Source organism: Peromyscus maniculatus, chromosome 8 (genome assembly GCF_049852395.1).
Source record: "Peromyscus maniculatus bairdii isolate BWxNUB_F1_BW_parent chromosome 8, HU_Pman_BW_mat_3.1, whole genome shotgun sequence".
In the NCBI taxonomy this organism is placed as follows: domain Eukaryota; kingdom Metazoa; phylum Chordata; class Mammalia; order Rodentia; family Cricetidae; genus Peromyscus; species Peromyscus maniculatus.
The window spans coordinates 71,640,212-71,658,930 of record NC_134859.1 but is presented as its reverse complement, the minus strand read 5'-3'; the positions used below and the strand labels follow the sequence as shown (position 1 = coordinate 71,658,930).

The 18,719-nt window shown below is 40.0% G+C and overlaps 1 protein-coding gene across 11 annotated transcripts in view; it reads left to right on the top strand.

Moving 5' to 3' along the window:
* Ggnbp2 (gametogenetin binding protein 2) overlaps positions 1-18,719 on the top strand; it is a 37,143-nt gene that overhangs the window by 1,397 nt on the left and 17,027 nt on the right. For 6 of the 11 annotated variants that reach the window (XM_076543073.1, XM_076543072.1, XM_016001720.3 and 3 more), the window contains exons 2-7: positions 356-563; positions 9,910-9,990; positions 11,241-11,494; positions 13,804-13,902; positions 18,170-18,295; positions 18,383-18,496. In XM_076543073.1, the coding sequence (XP_076399188.1) occupies positions 471-563; positions 9,910-9,990; positions 11,241-11,494; positions 13,804-13,902; positions 18,170-18,295; positions 18,383-18,496 (767 nt within the window). In that variant the 5' untranslated portion in view covers positions 356-470. The remainder of the gene's footprint in view (positions 1-355; positions 564-9,909; positions 9,991-11,240; positions 11,495-13,803; positions 13,903-18,169; positions 18,296-18,382; positions 18,497-18,719) is intronic. The other 5 variants (XM_076543076.1, XM_076543078.1, XM_042282526.2 and 2 more) reach the window with 1 other exon arrangement.

Genomic DNA, 18,719 nt, shown 5'->3' with positions numbered 1-18,719 from the left:
GATGAGCTCCCGGAGCCCCGACTCCCGAGCTGGGCGGGGCCGTCCCGGGGCCAGCAGGTCCTTTTCCGCCTCTCCTTTGGACCCTGACTGGAGGCCAGCGGGCGGGCGGGAGGGCGGGAGGGCGGGCGGGTTGGTTTGGGGGGGGGCCCGGTGGGTGGGGGAGGGCAGGCGGCGCGAGGGGGCGGGTCCCGGTGCTGCGGGGCACTGATTGGCTGAGCGCGTGTGGAATCGGGTGATGGGAAACGCAGCGCGGCTCTCCCGTCCTCTCTTGCTCCGCGGCCCCCCCCTGTCCCCCCCGTGGCGAATGTGCTGCGAGGTGGCGGGTGCTTACGCTCGCGGGGTTTGGCTGTTGCAGGCAGGAGCTGGGAGGAGGCGGCAGCGGCAGGAGCGGCGGCGGCGGCGGCGGCAGCGGCAGCGGCAGCGGCAGCTGGGAGGAGGTGGTGACGGTGGCAACGGCAGCGTCGGGGACGATGGCGCGACTGGTGGCTGTGTGCAGGGACGGGGAGGAGGAGTTCCCCTTCGAGAGGAGGCAGATCCCCCTCTACATAGACGACACCCTCACGGTGAGCGGGCCGGGCCGGGTTGGGCCCGCTGCTCCCCTGGCAGCTGTTTCCCCTCCTTCCCCTCCCCCAGTCCGAGCGCTGCGCACTGGAGAAAGAGTGTGTTGCAACTCCTAGGCGAGGCCGCCTGCTCTCCGACAGGCCCCACGAACTCGCCTTTGCAGTGAGCCCCTCGGTACCCGTGGCGGGCCCCGAGCCCAGAGCCCCGGACGCATTTTGAGGGTCCCCTCCTCAGGTCCTTCCTCCCTGGCCGAGCCCCGGGCCTTCAGACCCCTGCCTTTGAGACGCTGCTTTGCCCTAAGCACGCGCCTAGGAGAGGAAGGGCTGGAGGAGCTGGGGCGTTCACGTTTAGGGCCTACCCCCTACAGAAGCCAGCCACTTACCCTCCGGGAGGCCTAATTGTCTGGAAATGTCGCAGCTGCATTGCTACCTGTGTGTTGCCTATTTTAACACCCTAGCTGTCACTACGCGCACGTAATTCCTGAGGGCAGGGTGACATTCTCTTGCACAGTGAGGATTCCACTAAAATACGTCTCGTATTGCCTAGTGTGTTACAATTCTGGAAATGATTGTGTTAAACCATGACTCTTCAAAATGGGCCTTCTTGGCGTTATTTAGTTTACAAGTATCCTTTTTTCAAAGACCAAATTACTGAATGTGTAAAGGTAGGATGACAAGCCGACTGCTCATTGTCAGTGTAAAGACACAAACGTGGGGAGATCGTTGTTTTAAGACTTGGTCTTGGTGTACCATTGCCGACCCTCTACCCTGCGTTGCAGTACTGTTTCCTTTAAAAGGAAATGGCAGAAATTTGAGTTGATTCTGAGCAGGAAATGAGTGCAGTTGCTTGCCACGGTTTAAAGAATGAGATGGACCCTTTCTGCACGAGTTTTGAAATCTGCATTTTGATGCTGACGCTCTTGGATCATCCACTCCCCCGGTTGTGATCTGATGCGCCTGTGGCTTCATCCTCTAACCTTTGGCTTTTCTTGCCATTCAAGGGCAGAGCCCTTCTCTTCCTGAAAATTTTTTTTGCAGGTATCAAGAAGGTTTTAACATTTTATATAAAATGCAAGTCATTGTAGAGCGGTCAGTTTGTGCCTTTCTTTTGGCCGGTCTCAGTTAAGAGCTGCAGCACTTTTAAAGGATTAGCTGAGCTATGGACTGCTTCACTCCGCTAGAACTTTGCAAGGGAAAGCAGGTTTTTTTTTTTTTTTTTTTTTTGTTTTTTACGAGACATGGTAGAGTGATTTGACTTGACATAAAGTAGAATTTATGTTGATTTAGAAATACTTGTATGTACTGGTTGTGGTTTCTTATTTTCTTGCATTATAATTATAATGGACTTGTATTTAAAATAGTTTTTAAAAAAAAAACACCAAACTAGAACACTGACCAATTAAATGATTTCTTTCTTAATGTGACACCGTTTGATCGTAGTTCATTTGTTATCCCCTTCTGTCCCCTTTCACCTACAGCCCCCTTCAGTGTTCAGCCTTCTAAAACACCGATAGCCACCTTCTGTGTGTGTGCGCCCACTTTCCCCCCAATCCTCAGGTTTGGATGTTACTGTTGAATATATAGTATGAAAGCAGGGAACACCATTGTAAATACTGTGTTCTAGAAATTTTAAGGCAACTTACTTTCACATAACCACCTTCAGTTTGAATGCAGCACATTTATCAATACATACTTCATGAAGCACTTTCAAGTGACTAGTATGTGTTACATTCTTACCAATGATGTGAATTCCCAAGTTATTTCATAGATAAACTTGCATTGCGGTTTAGTGTCACGCTGCTTTTGCCGTGTACTGGGGATCTGAATTTTGCTTTTCTTGTATTATATAGACTTGTTACAAGACACAATTTAAGTTTATTTAAATATCTCAAAATAGTAGGTATAAATTTTCCTTGCTTAGGAATGGATTTTTGTCATTAAGAAATGAATTTTGTTAGTTTGTCTTGGAAAGTTGTACACCATCATTGAATGCTGTTAATGAATGAATGTTAGTGAAAATTCACTTAAAGCTATGCCATAGTTAGAGACTCGGGCTTCTTTTTAAGATCATTCTTATCAATCCCAGTTAAAGGGAGAATGCAGAACAAAACACCTGTTGGGAGGGAAGTGGGAAGAGGAAGCAGGGGTGTGTGTTCTGTATCAGTCCATTGATAGTGGATGACAGTGTGTGCCTGGAGCTAACTTGATTTGATCTTTGTTCCTAGGGACCCAAAGGGGAACCTTGTGATCTTTGAGTAAATGGTTTTGGAAATCTTGTTTGCAGATAGATGTTAGTCTAGTTACAATGTTTATAGTTTACAGCTTTATCATTTTAGCAGAGATAGTAAAAATTTTAGCCTTAGTTAAAATTTAAAACTGGTGATTTTTAACTTAGGTTAATAAAGTGAAATTAAGATATTTGTATGTGAAGAAGCCTTTCTTTCCTTCTTTCTCTCTCTCTCTCTCTCTCTCTCTGTCTCTCTGTCTCTCTGTCTCTCTCTCTCTCTCTCTCCTGTTCTTGTGAGTGTGTGTATGTGTGTCTTTTTCCAGACAGGGTTTTTTGACAGCCCAGGCTGTCAGGCTGCTGCCCTGGAACTTGCTTTGTATACCAGGAGAACTCAGAGATCCGCCTGCCTCTGCTTTTTGAGTGCTGAGATTAAAGATGTGAGTCGCCACAGCCCTTCTTAGAAGCTTCTTTTGTTACATGTTGTATTCACATTTAAAGGGTCCCTATGGTACTTCAGTGGTTTTGAACACTTTAGTATATTACTATACAGGTGTAGTTGAGATAAGTTCTAAGTAAATAAGTAAACTTATCAGTTGATACACTATTTAGGAAAGTATCAGGTTGTGTAGCCATAGTATATTAGAAGTATAAAATAGCTGACAGGAAGAATGCAGATTTTATTTTAGATATATTTTTGGAGAATTAGTTTCTTTCAGCAAGACTAAAAATATTTTTATTTGATGTATATATGTGTGTGTGCCTGAGTGTATGGAGCCTGTTGGGTAGGAGCCTGAGGAGGTCAGAAGAGGCATTGGATCCCTCAGGAACTGTGATCCTCTGCAAGAGCAGTGCATACTCTTAACCACTAAGCCATCTCTCCTTCCTCCTCCAGGATTTAAAAAAAGAAAAAGAACAAACAGAATTAAAATATGTAGTCCTGCTAGGTGGTGACGGCAGCGGCGCAGGCGCATGCCTTTAATCCCAGCTCTCAGGAGGCAGAGGCAGGCAGATCTCTGTGAGTTCGAGGCCAGCCTGGTCTACAGAGCTAGTGCCAGGACAGCTAGGGATACACAGAGAAACCCTGTCTTGAAAAACAAACAAACGAAAAAGTCCTTATTAAATCTTAACAAATAACCACAAAACCAATTATTCTAACTTTATGCCTCAGAGAGAAGCAGCGTTAGAGTTCTAGTTATCACTACACACAGGCAGAGGTGAGCTACACTGGAACATTTTATACTTTGCTTTAAAAAATATGTATGTGTTTATTCATTGTGTATAGGTGTGTATGCCATAGTACATATGTGGAAGTCAGAGGACAGTGTATAGGGTCAGTTCTTCCACTGTAGGTTTGGGAATGGAAGACAGGTTGTCAGGCTGGACAGCAAGCACCTTTACCCACTAAGCCATTTTGATGGCCCTCTCATCTTTTTTTAAGATGGGGTCTTAGCCAGGTGGTGGTGGCTCACACCTTTAATCCCAGCACTCAGGAGGCAGAGGAAAGTGGATCTCTCTGTGAGTTCCAGGTCAGCCTGGGCTACAGAGTTAGTTTCAGGAAAGTGCAAAGCTACACAGAGAAACCCTGTCTCGAAAAACAAAAAACAAAAGAACAACAACAACAACAAAAGATGCGGTCTTGATGGTCTCAAATTCCTGGGCTTAAATGATCCTCCTATCTGAGCCTCTCGAATGCTAGAACTGAAGATGTGTACCACTCCTTTTGTCATTTTTAATGGTTATATAAACTGTATGATTCTCCAATATATTCTTCGTGAAGCCTGGCTTCTAATTTTTGCTATGAATAATATTGCAGGAATATGGACAATGCATTGAGCCGTTTATTTTCCCATTGAGCTTTTGGAAGTATACTTACTGAAGGATTAGAACATTTTATATGTTTCTTGATTTGTGTTGTTGAATTACTATGTTTCTAGAAGACAACCCTTTTAATTCAAATTATTCCAAATGGACTAAACTGGGGTGACAGAATAGCTTAGTGGGTAAAGGTGGTTGCTGCCAAGTGTGATGTGAGTTCCATCCTTGACATACATGGTAGAAGGGAAGAACTGACTCCTGCAAGCTGTCCTCTGACCTCTAAGCAAGTATCTCTGGCATGCATATGTCCCTCCTCCCCATACAAAGTAATAAGTGGACTAGAAGTTGATAGTTTTTAACTCTGGATGAGCCTAAAAGGAAGAAAATGGTAACATTGAGGGATTAGGAGTTTAGCATTTGCTACAAGTTTAATATTTAGAGTTTTCTTTTAGCTCTTTAATATTTAACTTTCCTAGGGGTGATGCATGTTAAAAATAGTTTTGTGAATAATGACACAAAAGAGTAAAACCAAAGTGACATTAATTTTGATAAATACAAACTTAATTGTGTTGGTTAGAGCTCATGAGAATGGTTTGAAACCAATTTTTTTTGCGTGTGTGTGGTCAGGTAAAACTGGGACAGATGCTTAAGAGTGAAAGTCAGTAATGGATGCAATAAACTTTACAAAGCAGTAATTGCTGTGCAATGACTTGTTCTATTTTTGGATGGCTCTGGATAGGCATCCTCATCATGCAGCTGAACACTAATGATTCCTCTGTGAAACCACACCTCAAGTCCTTTACAGGGCTGTCTTCCTTTAGGTAACCTAGAATCTAAGATTAAGTCAAGGAAGTGGTTTGAAAGAATGGAGAAAATAGCGCGAGTGGCCTCTTTGCCTTCCCTTTTCTTACTGTTCTCTTAAAACATTAAGTGACATGTAGTAGTTGACTAAAAAAATACAATAAAAAGCTGTTATCCTAAATGTTTGAAAGGCAAGGATGAGGTAGTTATTTAGGGTCAAGTCTGTGGTTCAAACGGACGGATGTTCAAGAGAAAGCAAAGCGTCCAGTTCAGGAAGGACTCTGTAATGGATTTGATTTCAACATTTATGTGAGAGTGTTGACACCTGTGTATTTGTTCTATTTTTCCTTTGTATGTGTAGCATATGTGTGTATATTTTACTGGTGTTTGAACCCAGTGTCTTCCATATGCTATGCAAATGCTCTACTACTGGAGTGAACATCCCCATCCCTTTAAAAAGGTTTTTATTTTTATGTGTGTGGTTATTTTGCCTACATGTTTGTCTGTGCACCATGTGTATGTCTGGTGCTCTTGTCAGCTGGAAGAGGGGATCTGATCTCTTAGAACTAGAGTTACAGATATTTGTGAGCCACTGTATTGGTGTTGGGAATCAAACTGGATCCTCTGGAAAGAACAGCTCCTAACTGCTGAGCTATCTCTCAATTGCCATCCTCCCACTCAACCGCCTTTAAATTTTGAGATGTGATTTCATTAAGATGGCTAGACTGTCCCTAAACCTGCATATATTTATTTGTACCTGTGTCTGTGTGTATGAGCATGTGTATCCCACCCCACTCCATATGTGTAGAGGTCAGAGGACAACTTGGGAGTTGTTTCTTCCCTAATGGGGTCCTAGGGATTGAACTTGTGTTACCAGGCTTGGCAACAAAAGTGCTTTATTTAACCTGCTGAGCCATCTTGCTCTCACTGGCCCTGGCTGAACTTTTGATCCTTTTTCTTCAGCCTCTTAAGCCACTCGATAATTGTAATTTTTCAAAGGTCGACTGATAGGTCTTAATGTTAGGTTCTCTTACTTCCACCTAATTTTCTTTTCTTTTGTTGTACTCTGGAGCCTGAACCCAGGACCACTCACATTAGACAAGTGCTGCACTCCAGACTGTAAGTCTAGCTTGACATTCAAATTCCTTAGTCTTAAACCCTGTGAGGTGATTCTGAAAAACATGTGAGTTAATTGAACTGTTTTCAATGCTGGGGGCCAATCCTTGGGCCTTGTTCATGGTAGGCAAGAGCCACATCTCTAGCCTATTAACTATTTTTAGTTGTAGTTTTCAGGATTTCTTAATGATGATGCTCATGAAGTAGGGGCATAAGGTAGGTTTTTCTGTGTAACCCAGGTTGGCCTCAAAGCCATGATTTTCCTGCTTTAGCCTCCTGTGTGCTGGGATTATAAGCATGTACCATCATGTCTAGCTTGGACCAAGGTTTCTAATGCCAGGATTATTACCTCTTTAAAATTTAAATAAGTTTGACTACAGTAAATACAATGGACAACACACATTATTAGATATTTTGTTTGTTAATTGAAGTGATTCCCAACAGATTATTTATGGCTACAGCATTAGATGAGTGACTTCAATTTTGCATCGTAGTGTTAGTAAAGTGATATCAGAGTGCTTAGAATATACCTAGTAAATATTGAAGCTGCAGTAAGTGTCATTACCACCAGGATTTGGGGAAAGTAAAGAGACAGCTGAAAAGAAAGTAGAAAAAAGATAGTGTGATTGATAAACCTGAAAATTGGGTAATTGAGCCTTGAAATTGTGAGATTTGGGCATTTTATATATACTTACAGAAGAAGAAACTTTGCAAACAATAAAAACTATTGAAACGGAAATATGTCTTGAAAAGTGATAAAATTATTGTAGAATTAGAAGCAGGGAACACTGACTTCCCCTTGATAATAAGTAGTATTTGTGCATTGTAATACACTTGGAAAAGAAAACCACACAGGGGCTTATGACTGTAATCTTGGAACGTGGGAGATAGAGGCAGAAGGATCAGGAATTCAAGGCCAGCTTTGGTTGCATGAGACCCTACCTTAACCGAAACAAATGCATAAAAAAATATAGATTTGAGAAAAGATATGAACATGTAAGGAAAAACATCATTTGTTACACATACAGCAACTTTTTTTTCTGTAAGATAATTTGTATACATGCAAAGTTATCTATGCAGTTTTGAATCTGTAAAACAACTCCTTTGGATGGTTAGTCTATCTAAAACCATTTCTCTTGTTTCACCTAACAGTATTCTTTTATCAAATTCAGAAGAAATAAAACAACTGCTTATTTTCTTTTGTCTATTGAGGACTCCCATGTATTGTGAAGAGAAGAAAATAATAGTCATCTCTGTTAAAGAAGCAGAGCCTCATGGTTCTAGTTGGAGGAGAGGGTTTTTTTAGGCAATGTCTCAAGTAGCCTATCTCCGTTGAGCTGAAGATGACCTTGAACTTCTGATCTTTCTGCCTTTCCTTATATTCTGGGATTAGAGGATTAGAGGACTATGAACGTGAGGATGTGTGCAGTGCTGGGGATTGAACCCAGGGCTTTGTACATGTTAAGCAAGCACATATCTACTTTATACCCTGGGAAGGATCTTTTTAAGGCAATATTCAGTGAAGTGGAGTTTGCTATTCTTGTTTTTGCTTCAAATGATTCTCTTTATCTTGACTCAACTTTTTTGGGTGTATAGGAATCTGAGGCCTTTGTTATCTAGAAATAGTTTGTCCTTGTATAGTATGTTTGATATCTTTTACATTGTTTCAGTTAAGATAGGCATGAAATACATATATAGTATATGAATATTTTGCTCACATTATCTATGCACCATATGTATGCCTGGTGCCCTCAGGTTAAAAGAGGGTGTTGGATCCCCTGAAATTGGAGTTAATAGACAGTTGTGAGCCATCATGTGAGTGCTGGAATGGAATTCAGGACCTTTGTGAGAACAAGTTTCCTTGGTAATATATAACTTCATGGATTAAAAAAATATGTGTACATACTCACGCAGCACATGAGTATAGTACCATCATAATAAGAGGCATTGGGTCACCTTGGAGCTGGAGGGCTTTTGAGTTGCTTGATGTTGGTGCTGGGAATGTAAAGGTCTCCTGGAAGAACAGTTTGTGTTCCTAACCACTGAGCCATCTCTTCAGCCCTCCCTTCACTTAATGGATTTTAAAATTTGTAATGTCATAGATCAGTGAAATTGCTAATTCCCATCCCTCCTAAATTCCTCTGGTAGTGGGTTTTGATAACTGAATAAATTCCTCAGTGCATCCTTTTTTATCATACGTAGCACACACCTTTACTAAATGCTCAGTACTGTGTTCTAAGTTATATAAATAGATTTTGTTTTGTGGAGTTGGGAATTAAACCTAGAGCCTTCAGTAGGTAGGTTCTGTTAGTACTAGCTAAGCTAGTACTCTGCTGCTGAGCTGTATCTCAGCTTCAAACATGTATTAGTTTGGTATTTTTCCCACCAAATTTTTTTATTCACTTGAGAGGGTGGGGGGTGGGGCAGATATGCCGCAGTGAACATGGAGAGGTTAGAAGACAATTTGAAGTTTATTCTCCTCCTTTCACCCTTTGAGTTCCAGGGCTCAAACTCAGATGGTCAGGCTTGGTGGCAAGCACCTTTGCCCACTTGAGCCAGGGCACTAGCCCCAAATGTATTTTAACAGACAATACTCTTATTGAGTCCGCAGTTACAGGGAACTAACTAAATTGGTTTATCTGACTAAATATTATTGGTCATTGCCACTTTAGAAATTACAACTTAATTCTTACAATTGCTGTGTTTAAGTAGATATTAGAAGTTATTACTAAATCTTATTTCACAGTTAAGGAAATAGATAGGTTCACTAACTTGTCCAGAGTCTTGACATAGATTCTAAGTGACAGCCTGGGTTCCAGCTGTGTGTTTGACTTCAGTGCCTTTGTGTTCCTAATGACTGCACTGTGTCTGGCTTTAGAAATTTGTATACTTTAGGCCAGCAAGGTAGCTAAATGGGTAAAGGTACTATCCAACAAGATTGGAAGATGGAATTTGATCCCTAAAGTTCATTTGGTAGAATTAAAGAGCTGACTCCTGCAATGTATCCTCTTACCTCCGAGTGCATGTGTGTGCATGTGTACACATATACTAAATTTAAAAATAGGAAAAATCGTATACTGATTATTTTTTTTTTTTTTTTTTTTTTTTGGTTTTTCGAGACAGGGTTTCTCTGTGTAGCTTTGCGCCTTTCCTGGAACTCACTTGGTAGTCCAGGCTGGCCTCGAACTCACAGAGATCCGCCTGGCTCTGCCTCCCGAGTGCTGGGATTAAAGGCGTGCGCCACCACCGCCCGGCCGTATACTGATTATTAAAACCCCCTTTTGCAGGAGACAGTCTAGCTTTATAGATGTTTCTAATTGTTTATAAAGTACGCTGTAGAATGTGTCTGAAGGATCTTATGAGTGATTTCTGTTTTATTTGCCTTTTAAGATGGTGATGGAATTTCCTGACAATGTTTTAAATCTCGATGGGCATCAAAATAACGGTGCACAACTAAAGCAATTTATTCAGGTAAAGTTTTAGAGTCACTGTTTTAGTCATGCATGTGTGTGTTTTAAACCTTGTAACATTTAGCTATGACTTCTACTTTTTTTGTTATTTGTGATTTTGAGACCAGATCTCACTGTTTAGTGGAACTCTGTGTACAATAGGCTGGGCTTGAACTCAGAAATCTGCTTGCTTCTGTCCTTCATGTACTAGGATCAAAGGCTTGACCCACCACACAGTAGCTTCTCATTTTTTTTTACCTAGGCTTCTCCCTAGGTATTAATAGTGCACTGAAGTTGATTTCATTTTTTACTGTTGTAGTAAATGTAGTTATCTATCTGATTTATAGATTAGTCATGTGAAAGAATTGGGTTTCATTCACATTTTATAGGTTCAAAAGTCTTTGATTTTAACAGGTCATCTTTCCTAGTTTTTACAAGATAGGGTTTGCAACATTTTATTAAAACGTGTTGGGGCCAGGGTTATCAGTTGGTGCCAGAATGTTTACCCAACATGTATAAGCCTGGGTTTGATCTCCAGCAACACACACACACACACACACACACACACACACACACACACACACACACACACATTTGTTTCTTTTTTAAAAAGTTAATCCTGTAATATGAATTTTCTGATTTTTATTTTTTTGTTTAGAAATAAGATACTTTTCAAATACTCAAAAATAATATAACTAAGCCGAGCAGTGGTAGTGCACATCTTTAATCCCAGCACTTAGGAGGCAGAGGCAGGCAGATCTCTGTGAGTTGGAGGCCAGCCTGATCTACAAATGGAGTTCTAGGACAGCTAGAGCTGTTATACAGAAAAACCCTGTCTGGGGGGGTGGGGGACACAACAAAACAAACAAACAACAACAAATATATATATAATTAAAATAATAGGAATTAAGTTGTTAGATTACTTAAGAGCTCTATTTTTAAAGCATACTTTGAATGAAAAATTAATACTAAAAATGATATATTTGAATATTGTCTTCCTGGGAGTGTTAATTGTAACTTAGCTGTTAACTCCCTGAAGTAGAAATTCCTTATCCGTGTTTTGCCCATTTCTCTACTGCTGGGGTTCCCATTCATTTTTCTTCCTGTTGTAACCAGCAGATTACATTCATGTACACTAGTATAGTTACTCATTGAAGGCTTCTGGATAGGTAAGGTAGGCCTTGTTTTTTTTTTTCAAGGATGGAAACCAAACAATAGTAAAAAAGTAATTTTATGTCTTAAGAAGTATTCATTTTTCTTTTTCCCTTTCAGCGACATAGTATGCTTAAGCAACAAGATCTAAGTATTGCCATGGTGGTAACATCACGTGAAGTCCTGAGTGCACTTTCTCAGCTTGTCCCATGTGTTGGTTGTCGTCGCAGTGTGGAACGCCTCTTTTCTCAGCTTGTAGAGTCTGGAAATCCTGCCCTTGAACCCCTGACAGTAGGGCCCAAGGGAGTACTCTCTCTGACTCGAAGCTGCATGACTGATGCAAAGAAGCTTTATACATTATTTTATGTACATGGGTAAGTATAGTTAATTAAGAAACAACTGGTTAATAACATAGTTAATTTTAAACAGCTTGATAACAATGAGGTCTTCCCTCCTAATTTTGGCTAGGGCAAAGATTGAATTCAGCAGTTTCATTGAGTAGCTTCCAGTTTCTGCTCTCGTGTGGAAAGAGGTATACAGTAAGGAAATAAATAGTTGATTGAGTATAAATTATGAAGAAAACAGTAAGATGGGCAACAGTAAGAGAGTGAGCGGATTAAATGACTATGAATAGTGTCATCTGGGAATGCCCTTCTAATAAAAAGACGAATAAAGTAAGTGAGGGAGCCCTGTGTCTGTCCTGATAAAGATACAAAAGGAACAGCAAGCATAAAGGGTCACAGGTTAGAACTTTCTTGACATATCTGAGGAACAGCAAGGAGACCATGTTGGCTGTTGCTGAAGCCAGATGAGTAAAGAGAACAGTAATAAAAGGTGAGAGCAGAAGAGTGATAAAAGTTCACTCATGGTAGTGCCTTATAGGTCACGCTGAGGTGGTTACTCTGAGTAGACTGGAAGCTTTGCAGAGTTTTAAGCAGATGAGCAACACAGTCTGACTTGAAATTTGGCCTACAGTGACCTTCGTATTGAGAATAAAGTGAAGAGAGTGCAAGGTAGGCATAAAAAAAGAAAGAGTTGTTTAATGATAAATGGGAAAAGTGACTTGGATTACAGGTGATAAAGACACCAAGAAATGATAGCATCCTGAAATACTTTGAGAACTGAGTCAATAGGATTCTTATATAGATTGATAAGGGGAGGGATGGCTTCAGTAATGATTCTTAGATTTGTGGTATAAAGTATAGGCAGACCAAGATACTTGTCAAGACTAATGGCTTAGTGGGATCTCCAGGACCCTCATGGTTTAAGGAAAGAACCACCTCGCAAAAGTTGTTCTCTGACCTCCACATGTACTTGAACTCACATGTGTGCATGCAGACATACATATATAAGTGTAATTAAAACAAATTATTTTTTAAAGTGTAAAAAAAGGTGATTGCCTTTTACTAAGATACGGTGCAAGATTAGGGAGCAGTTTTTCAGAGTTAAGTTAGAGATTTCAGTTGGATATCATTTACTAAATATCAGTAGGAAAAGGAATTGAAAGACCAAACCCAAAGGCTCTTCTGTTTGGCGGTGGTGGTAGAGACTTTTATTTTTATTCATTTTTGAAGTTTGGCAGATTGATCCAGGACCTCATGTTTATTAGGCAAGTGCTCTCTACCTCTGAGCTATAGCTCTAGCAGGACTTTGGATTTTAACTGCTTGAAAAAAAAAAAAAAAAAAAAGGCTTTGGAGGGTTTTGAACAGAGGAATTACATAATCTGATACGATATAAAAGGGTTAGTCTTGCTGCTGAGTGAAGTCTAGAATGTAACAGTGGCAGTGTGGAACCATTTGGGAAATTGTAATTGATTAGCTAGAGATTGGAATGTTTGACAAGGGTGTAAGTGATAGGATTGTAGATATATATAAAAGTTAGTTGAGAAGCTTTGCTAATTGGTTGGATGTAGGATGTATGGAGTATTATTGCACATTACATATACATATTCTTTCTGTGTATACACATTCACTCTATATATTTTACATTTATTTATGTGTGCTCACCTGCAATAGCTCATTTGTGGAGGTCAGTGGACAACTTTAGGGAGTCAGTTCTACCTTGTGAGTCCCAAATCATCAGGTTTGGCAGCAAGTTCCTTTACCTATGAGCCATCTTGCCAGTCCAACATTGTGTATTCATATAAAATTTCTGTGTTGACCTCTCTAAGATAGTATATATTTATATATAACATTTGAGCAAAGGAAGATGAGTGAAAGTCGTAAGCAGTCTCTAAAATGTCAGAGTGTCAGACACATGGTAGGAACCAGGATAAGAGTTGTAGTCCAGGGAAAGAGGGCACTGAGTAAAGTAGGTTTCTTCTAGGTGGACTGGCTAGAAATGGAGAGGGAAAATTAGTGTAGACTGCTTTGCGTAAGAGTTTACTTAAGACATATTCAGGATAGGTATTGTCTCTGTAATACTGTTAAATATACTTCTCACATAAAGGCAGGCTGGTAGGTGGTGACGCACGCCTTTAATCCCAGTACTTGGATCACGGTGGATCTCTGTGAGTTCGAGGCCAGCCTGGTCTACAAAGTGAGTTCCAGTCCAGGCTCTGAAGCTACACAGAGAAACCTTGTCTCGAAACCCCCCCTTCCCCCCCAAAAAAAGGCTGGTAATAGATATTTTTAAATTTTGAAAGAGCAGCAACAAACCTTTAATGGTTTATTTTTTTACTAGGTCCAAACTAAATGATATGATAGATGCTATTCCAAAAAGTAAGAAGAACAAGCGATGTCAGTTGCACTCCTTAGATACACACAAACCTAAACCTTTGGGGTAAGTAGAAGTGAATACTAAAATGCTTCATTGATACTAGGTGTATATGTATAAATGTTGGTCTTATTTAGCAAAAAGGGTAACACATTGATAGTTGTGTTAATTGGATTACATTCTGACATATGTCAAAATAAACATGTTCTTGGTTTCTATTGGTCTTTCTGCATTGAAACTGTAAGGTCACTGACTTGCAAGTTTTTCCTTAAATATGTTTCACTAGGAGATAAAATTTTTGAGAAATTTATGTCACTAATTTTAAAGTTTTCAAAGATAGTAATATTCTCTTATCTGTAACCATCATGTTTAAATTATTTTTGTCTTATTTATAGGTTTCCCTAATTTATTAAGGATTTAAAAAAAAATCTTAATCAGTTATGGTGGTGTGTACTTGTGTAATTAATTTTCAGTTTTCTTGATTGGATGCACAGTGCTGGTTTGCCCCTAATAATTACTTGAGGAGGAGAGTCAGCATGATTTAAAGGGAGTTGTAAAAGAAATTTTTGTTTGGTGGAGAATAAGGTGATATAAAACTGTTCTAAGTTAACTTATATCTGAATGTCATTGGAACCATTTTATAGACATTTTCCCTTTTTTAACATAAAGACACAGATATCCAGGTCTTCCTATGTTCAGGGAAAATATTTTTTAAAAAATTTGATCAGGGCCTGGTGTGTGGCACAACACTTAGAAAGAGAAGCAGGTGAATCCCTGTGAGTTTGAGGCCAGCCTGGTCTACATAGCAAGTTCTAGGCTAGTTAGGGCTACATAGGGAGATATTGTCTCTCAAAAATAAACAAAACATCACGAAAGCTGTTAAATACAGAGAAGTAGTAGAAAGGCCATGAAGTAGAGACTTACTATCTGAGATAGCATATCTCAGTATGTTGCCTAAGCTAGTCAGGATCAAGTGATCCACCAACCTCAGCCTCCTGAGCACAAATGGAGACTGCAGGGAGTCCTCCTCCCACTCGGTGTCATACTCAGATTCAGTACTTACCAAACTTTGAAACATTTGTTTCATTCATCTATCTGCCTTTTTCTTTGCTAAAGTATTTTAAAGGAAGTTCAAGACATCCTGCTATTCTCCATTCACATGCATCTCTAAAGCAGATGAACATTTGCATGCCCACAATGGGTATTAACTACATTAACAATAGAGGTAACTATAATAACGTAATACCCAGTTGATACTCAGATTCCTTATTGTGCATACAGGTATCTTTTTGCATTGGTTTGTTGAGGTAGGATCTAAACTAGAGCTACATATTTCATAGTATCTAAATACTGGGTACCATGAAACCAACAAAGGTCTGTATAGCCTACAGTAGTTCCTAAGTTATTTTACACTCTTGTGGGATTTTGTTGCTGTTGTTGTTGCTTGGAGGCAGAGTCTCATGTAGTCCTGGCTGGCCTTGAACTTTCTGTATAGTTTGTATAGTGGAAGATTACCTTGCGCTCCTGACCCTGTCCATACCTCCTTAGTGCTGAGACAGCAGTCATGGCCTGGCTAGCTGTATCTTTTTTTTTTTTTTTTTTTTAATCTGTATTGTTCCTTAGAGAGCTCTTCTTCTCTAAATGCTCATTTCAGTCTTAATTTTCCTATTAGAAAATGACCTGAGCAGTATGGCCTAGTAAAAAGGTCTGCCTTCTGGTTTTGTTTTCTTTTCCTCCTCTTCCTCCTCTTTCTCTTTGGTTTTGTTGTTGTTTGTTTCTATTTTGTGGTTCTGAGGACTGAACCCAGGGCCTCACTGCTGAGTTCCACTTTGGCCTCTTTATGCATGTACTTTATTGAGGACTAATAAAAAGCAGGAGATAGCCCAGCATCTTGCATATCTGTTCTCCGTGCTGTTTTCCTGGGAAGACCAGTTCTTCCTGTTTTGCTCCAGCTTCTAACTCTTGTTTGCAGTGACTTGCTTTGTCAGATAGCTACGTCTATTGAATGGACAAGTAGCTACATCTTCCTATCATGTAGCTTACAAAAAAAAAAAAAAATGTCCACAGCTTTCATGTTCCCTTTCAGGTACAGCTTCTCTACATGGAACGTCAAATGTGTTTTGAAGATTGTTTATTGAATATGAAATCAATATAAATGGAGGTAGTTGATCTTAAGTAGTGTTACTTAATAAAGGTGGCTGGTTGCTCCCTAGTGTATGTAGATGGTAGTCAGTGATTATAGTCTGTGTAGTCAGAATGCCTGGAGTAAGTAGAGTACCTTCAAAGGCTTCCAGTTATTTGCTGTTGGAAACCCTCATTTTATGTTCTTCGCTGTTTCCCAGCCTCAGATTTTTGTTGATTTTTTTTTTTTTTTCCCTCCAGACATGGTTTCTCTGTGTAGCTTTGGTGCCTGTCCTGGATCTCACTCTGTAGACCAGGCTGGCCTTGAACTCACAGAGATCCACCTGGCTCTGCCTCCCGAGTGCTGGGATTAAAGGCGTACGCCACCTTCGCCTGGCTTGTTGTAGTTTTTAACCAAACTTTTTTCTAAGAAAAGAATACTCACTGGGTTTCAACTTAATAAAGAGCAGTGTTTTGGTCACCTTTACTGAGAGTGTTCTTTTAGCTATGCATGTAAATTCTAGTTATTTTCTGTCTGGAAGTTTGGTATCTGAAAGAACTGGGCCAAACTTACAGGTCACTAGTTACTGATTAAGGGTAATATGAGAAAGCAGTATGTAAAATCATGTAGAGAGAAAGTAGATCAAGAGCAAAGAATGCTGGGAGATTCTGGTTAATGGTGCAAAAGAAGCCGCTGATCAGAAAATTGAGTGAGTATGGTCAGATGGGTAGGAGGAAGCTGAAGCTGTATTGAATGTTCCTGGGACACTGAGGATCCCATCGTAGACGCTGGTTTAACAGCACTGATGATGAGCAGAGCTGGTGGTTGAGTGGAAGCAGATTGGAGTGAATAGAAAATGAGTACAAGTTTGTAGTAGGATAAGCCATCTGGAAAGTACAGGAGCAGGAGGAAGTGACTTGGAAGGATTCTTCAGAAAGTATGTCTTGAGTCACTTGAGGCATAAGGCCTAGATCTGATTTGAGTGGTAGGTCACTTAAACTTAACTATCAAAGAGGAGTATGAAAATTGAGAGAGAGTTTTTTTTTTTTTTTTTTTTTTGGGGGGTTTTTCGAGACAGGGTTTCTCTGTGTAGCTTTGCGCCTTTCCTGGGACTCACTTGGTAGCCCAGGCTGGCCTCGAACTCACAGAGATCCGCCTGGCTCTGCCTCCCGAGTGCTGGGATTAAAGGCGTGCGCCACCACCGCCCGGCGAGAGAGAGTTTTTAACATGCAAGATAGAGTAGGAGTTGACATTTCGTTGTTAGAGTAGGTAGACTTGAACCTTGGTTTGGCCCTTCCCCCTTAGTGGGGTTAAAGTGCTGAATTGTATAATGACACGATGTTAAGCCAGGAGTTGAGAAATATTTAGCTATGAAAAAACTCGGGTTTTTCCATCTTAAGCAAGTATGACATTGAATTTCTAGGATTGTAATGAGACCTGCAGAAGATCAGGCAGGATCCAGTTGTTCAGAATTAGCAAAAAAAAAAAAAAATCTAGAAGAGTATCCTTGACTGGAATATAGATAGACATTTCTGTAGGAATGCACATCTGCCACACAGCAAAATGCATGACCAATGCCACACTGAAAATAGTTGGGGAGGAGGATCTGGGAAGTTGAAAGAAATTCTGTGTGTAGTATTCCTACTAATTTAGGCTGTATAGAGTGCATCTTAGTGTGCTAATTTCATTAACTATAAGCTTACATATTTTTGTTAGCTTAATATATGACTTTCATGGCTACTTGGAAATGTGAAGGTAGATAAGTTTTGTTGCCATTAGCTAGCTATAAATAAGAGTGCCTTAAACAGTAATCATTTAATGATCACATTAAATAGAGAATTTTCAATTGGTTAAAGATTGATCCATGTTTAGTAGGTGAAAAGACTAACTTTTTAAATGCCATTTTGGCTTTAGAACATTTCAAGTATATTTGCTTGTAAAATATTCAATATATAAACCAGTTTATATTTTATAACTGTAAATAATGTTTAATTGTATCAAGTAAACTTGATAGTCAAGTGTTTGATGTAAACATGTGAAACACATTAAATAACAATGTATTAAGAGTAAATAATAATCTATTCACATTTGCAGACTTATCTTACTAACATTTTAATATGTTAAAGAATTCATGATGTTAACATAGACCGTAGCAGTTATTTCTTCAGGTTATCTCAGTGTCACTAAGCTTTGTACCGTACTGTACTGCAGTGAGGGGAGCAGTAGCAGTGTCAGTTCAGAGAAGTACAGTACAGATAAGAGGAGTAGTGAAGACCACAGGAAGGACAGCAAGTGTAGGATCATTTTCCATTACGGACCTTTCCAGGGAGCAGCCAGGTAAAACCCAGCAACCCTTTATTCTGCCCTTTTAAACCTGTGACCTCCTGGATGCCTCCTTTTCACTAATGTTGATTCTTCTTACAGAGGATGTTGGATGGATGTATGGGAACTAATGTCCCAGGAATGCAGGGATGAAGTAGTTTTAATTGACTCCAGTTGTCTCTTAGAAACACTAGAAACGTATCTGCGAAAGCACAGGTAAGTGCAAAGGTCGCTATGATATAATGGGGAGGGTATCTTAGCTGTCTGTCATTCAGAGTGGCCTATTACTGCCTTCCTTTGTGTAATAGTATTCTAGTATGCTTCCTGTTAATGTCTGGCACTAGGGGTCAGAGTAGGCAATTTCTTTATGAGGTGGCTTTGAATGTTAGCCTTCTTATCTCTTTCTTTTTTTAAAGGTTTATTATTATAACTACTTATT